General features: G+C 35.2%; 1 protein-coding gene across 1 annotated transcript in view; it reads right to left on the reverse strand.

The window, feature by feature from the left end:
- LOC106874719 (cell adhesion molecule-related/down-regulated by oncogenes) overlaps positions 1–4,344 on the reverse strand; it is a 315,401-nt gene that overhangs the window by 83,826 nt on the left and 227,231 nt on the right. Inside the window, exon 4 of the mRNA XM_052974960.1 lies at positions 718–873. Within this exon, the coding sequence (XP_052830920.1) occupies positions 718–873 (156 nt within the window). The remainder of the gene's footprint in view (positions 1–717; positions 874–4,344) is intronic.

Genomic DNA, 4,344 nt, shown 5'->3' on the forward strand with positions numbered 1-4,344 from the left:
TAAAAAGCACCATTCAAGCCTGATCATTACCAGCGTCACCTTACTGGCACTTGTGCTGGTGGCCCGTGAAAAAATATTCGAGCTAGGTTGTTGCCAGTGCCGCTGGACTGGCTCCTGTGCAGGTGGCACATAAAAAACACCATTTGAGCATGGTCGTTTCCAGTACCGCCTGACTGGCCCTCGTGCTAGTGGCACGTAAAAGCACCCACTACACTCTCGTAGTGGTTGGCGTTGGGAAGGGTATCCAGCTGTAGAAACTCTGCCAGATCAGATTGGAGCCTGGTGCAGCCATCTGGTTCGCCAGTCCTCAGTCAAATCGTCCAACTCATGCCAGCATGGAAAGTGGACATTAAACGATGATGATGATAGCTCTTTTATAAAATACCATTGATCAACTTCCAGAACTTGTTTATAAAATCAAATTCTCTGCTAGGAAAATTGGTCAACACATAAATGTTACAAAGACAGAGTACAAGTCACTAAACAAAGAAGATGGAAATCTTGTCACACTAGATGATGGAATACTAAATCAATTCTGAGTTCAAATTCCGCTGAGGTTGACTTTGCTTTTCATCCTTTCAGAGTTGATAAAATAAGTACCAGTTAAGCACTGGGGTTGGATATAACTGACTTACCCGCTTCCCTGAACTTGATGTCCTTGTTTCAAAATTAGAAACCATTATTTATCATAATAAATTTTCACATGAATGCACTTACTTGAGTTACTATTGCCTGTATCATTTATTTTTTCAAATGCCAGATGTGCTTTAGGTCGACTGTAAACAGAGCCACATGGTAAAGACACTGTTCCACCTTCAATAACATGAACTGTGATATTTTCCTCATCTTCTTCAGATCCAAAACCATCAAAGACTGAAATGGAATAGAAAAGACAAGTGTTAATAGTAGAAAGAATTGACAGTTTTGTGGGCAGAAGAGTTGAACATTTGATTGAAGAGTGATGAGTTATAACTACTGGTTGATAGGTTATTGTTGTTTAACCCTAGGCTGTTACCCCACCACATTAGCAGATCTATACTCAAAGAATTTCTAACAATGAGCATCCGACCACTTTTTCTGACCATTTTTTTTTTATTACATCATTCAAAGTATCCTTTCCTTTTTTAAATCAGTAAGATGTGATCTGAGGGAGATCTGGTTTCTATTTTTAGCAAGATGGACAATCACATAGAGGCTCTATCATTGGTTGGAGACTAGTTTGTCAGATTATGAGTTCAAGTCAGTTGCACTTGTTTCATTGAGTAAATTCAGTAGCACACATGGCTGCTATGAAGAGGCACCTAAGATATAAGTATTTGTTAGTGTTTAATTATGTACAGAGTGTGGACATGTGCTGAGATCATGGTTAAACACTTCAGAAATAATTGATTTAAAGGCTTAAATAATAAGGATGATATTAAATTTATACAAACAGACATTTCTAGCTATTACTCATCTATTACCTCTATTCTCCTCAATGAACTTCTTATTTTTGCTATGAAGAACTCTTAATTATTGAGACAAGATGTAGATACTATATTAGCAGTTAGGTGCACATTTATTGACTTCAAAGGTAAATATGGAACTAGAAACAACAGATCTAACAACTTTGATATAACCATGGGCTTGAGTGGCTCCATGCAAGTTACTCATCGTGCGTAAGAATATCTTGTCTTGCATTAAAAGGGAGTTCCCTGAAATGGGGCATGGTGTATATAGGATTGATGCTCTTTTTGCTGTCTGTAAATGTAGTAATATAGAATTAGAAAGGAATAGAAAAGAGGTTAGAAATTTCTTCAAAAACTTGACAACCTAATTATGTTGGGACATAAGTGTAAGGTAAGTAACTTTCTGGATGTAACATTAAAACACAAGTTTTTATTGTCTACATCATAGCCCCAATGGAAACCTACAATACATTAATAGATATTCCAATCATCCTAGAGCAGTAATTAAGTTCATCATGAGGGGTATTTCATCAAGAATCTCCAGGTTAATGAAGAGATTTTCTCTCAAGATATGAACTATCATAATACTGCTTTAGCTAGGGCCAGATACACCAAAAAAATGTGGGATATCCCTGATGATAGTATTGTAACAGTCACACGTGAGTAAGAATTCTATCAACTGCATGATGAAACCTGCACTAAATTCCTGCAAAAATAGCTAAAAACTAAATAGGAATATAATTGTCTCCACAGATGTGAATAGAGATAGGTTTATGGTTAAGGATGTGAACGGTCTAAAAGGCTCTGAAACTTTACTTAGAAACTTGAATCCAAATCTGGATAACTTAGGAAACAAGCTTCAACCTATTTGACTCTAATGGTATTCATCCCCCTTTCTATGTAAGTAGAGGAAAGAGTAAATCTAGAATTAGTCACCTGGTAGAAATAGGTTACTTAAGAGAAATATTACTTCATTTAACCCCACTTTTGGAAATAATGTAGCTTCAGATATCACTAGAACTGTCTTTCAAACTTTGGAAAAGTATTGGAAGTATTGTAAAATCTTTAATAGGAATACTGTGAAGTTTTTTTTATATTTCTTTTATTTTTCAAACTTAAGATAAATAAAGTTCTATTTTAATCTAAAATATACTCTCCTTCATTTTCTACAATGCTCTTCCATCTATCTGGCAAACTTGCAAGGCCCCTCTTCCAAAATTCACTTGTCCGTGATGAAAAATACCTCTCCAGTACTGTTCTGATCTTGTCTACAGAATTCATTTTTTTTTTCTGTCCAAATGATTTTGAAGACTGCAGAATAAATGATAATCAGAAGGAGCAATGTCTGGTGAATATGGTGGGTGGGGTATTGTTTCCCATTCAAACTGCTCCAACTTTTGGAATGTCATCCTTGCTGTATATGTCCAAGCATTATCCTGATGGAGGAACACCTTTCGTCTCGAAACCAAAGATGGTCGTTTTTCTCCTAGCACTGACTTGAATGACCAAATCCAAGCTTCTCTGCGAGTTCCTTAACAGTTATGATGGGATTTTGTTCCACCAAGGTTTGCAGGACATTCTCGTCAAGGTCAATAGATCTTCCAGGACAAAGCTTGTCTTTTAGGCTGTAGTTTCTGGCTTGGAATTTCTGGAACCACTGTTGACACTGGCTTATGCTTATTGTCTAATCCCCATATACTGCATTAATATTCCTTGCCCTTTCTGTTGTGTTGTTGCTCTTATTGAACTCATAAAGCAAAATATGCCGAATATGCTCCTTTGTCACTTCCATTATAGCTTTGAAAATATAACTGTTAAAATTGAACTGCACTCTTCAAAACATGCATTAACAATAGGTACAAGTACAGGTAGTACAAGTACTACCTGCTTTTATAGCAAGTTGATGCAGGTAGTTTATCCTGTTGCCCTGCAATTGAAAAAACTGCATTATTTATGGGATGACTCAATACTATACATAAATTACATGATAATATTGAAGCTATTAATAGAAAATTAAATGGTATTAGTAATAGGGAGTGTACCTTTAATTTTTCCTCTGGAAAAAATACATCTCTATCTGGTATAAATAATTCAAATTTAGATTACATAAACATAAACATTTCTTTAAAAATAAAAGGAAAGCTCTGAGCACTTCACTTTAAATTTATTTAGGATCTCAAAGGGAGGAACATTGATTACTCATTTATTTAGGATCTCAAAGGGAGGAACATAGATTACTCATTTCATTGGTTAATCACATGTTCTGTATTTCCAAAGGTTATGCAGGTAGCTGTAATTTATATTTCAAGGAAGCACTTGAAATTCTCAGGTGCAGAACAGGTCTAATAAATATAATGAATTATTGATCTGTTGTTCCCATCGATTCAATAAAACTTTCTTGAAAATTCCATTTAGCCAACTTACATAATTGTAACAGTTAAAAATAATGTTCTTATTTTTTTTTGTTTTACTCCAGCTTTATTAGTCCTCTACATCTTAAAATTCCAGCTAAATTTTTTTCCTGTATAACTGATCCTTTATTCCTTAATCCTTTCGTTACTAACCCGGCCGAAAAATTTTTTGGTTCATAAGACTAACCCGGCCGAGCGTACCCATTGTTATTTAAATGTATATTTGAACCTAAATCTCGTTAGTACATTCGTTAAAACACCTGATTTCACTTTGCAAACAGTTGAGTTATTGTCTCCGACATTGTTTGGCGTGATATTTGAACTCAGTGAATTTTGGAAGATTTTTTTTCCACATTTTTTGTGGCGTTAATTTTTTCAACTTTGAAGATGGAGAGGAGTTTCATGCTATCAAGCAGTGATTCCAAATTTGAAGGCTTTTCAACAGAAGATATGGAGATATCGAAGAAAAGAATGAATGAGCGACA

This window comes from Octopus bimaculoides, chromosome 20 (assembly GCF_001194135.2).
Source record: "Octopus bimaculoides isolate UCB-OBI-ISO-001 chromosome 20, ASM119413v2, whole genome shotgun sequence".
NCBI lineage: Eukaryota > Metazoa > Mollusca > Cephalopoda > Octopoda > Octopodidae > Octopus > Octopus bimaculoides.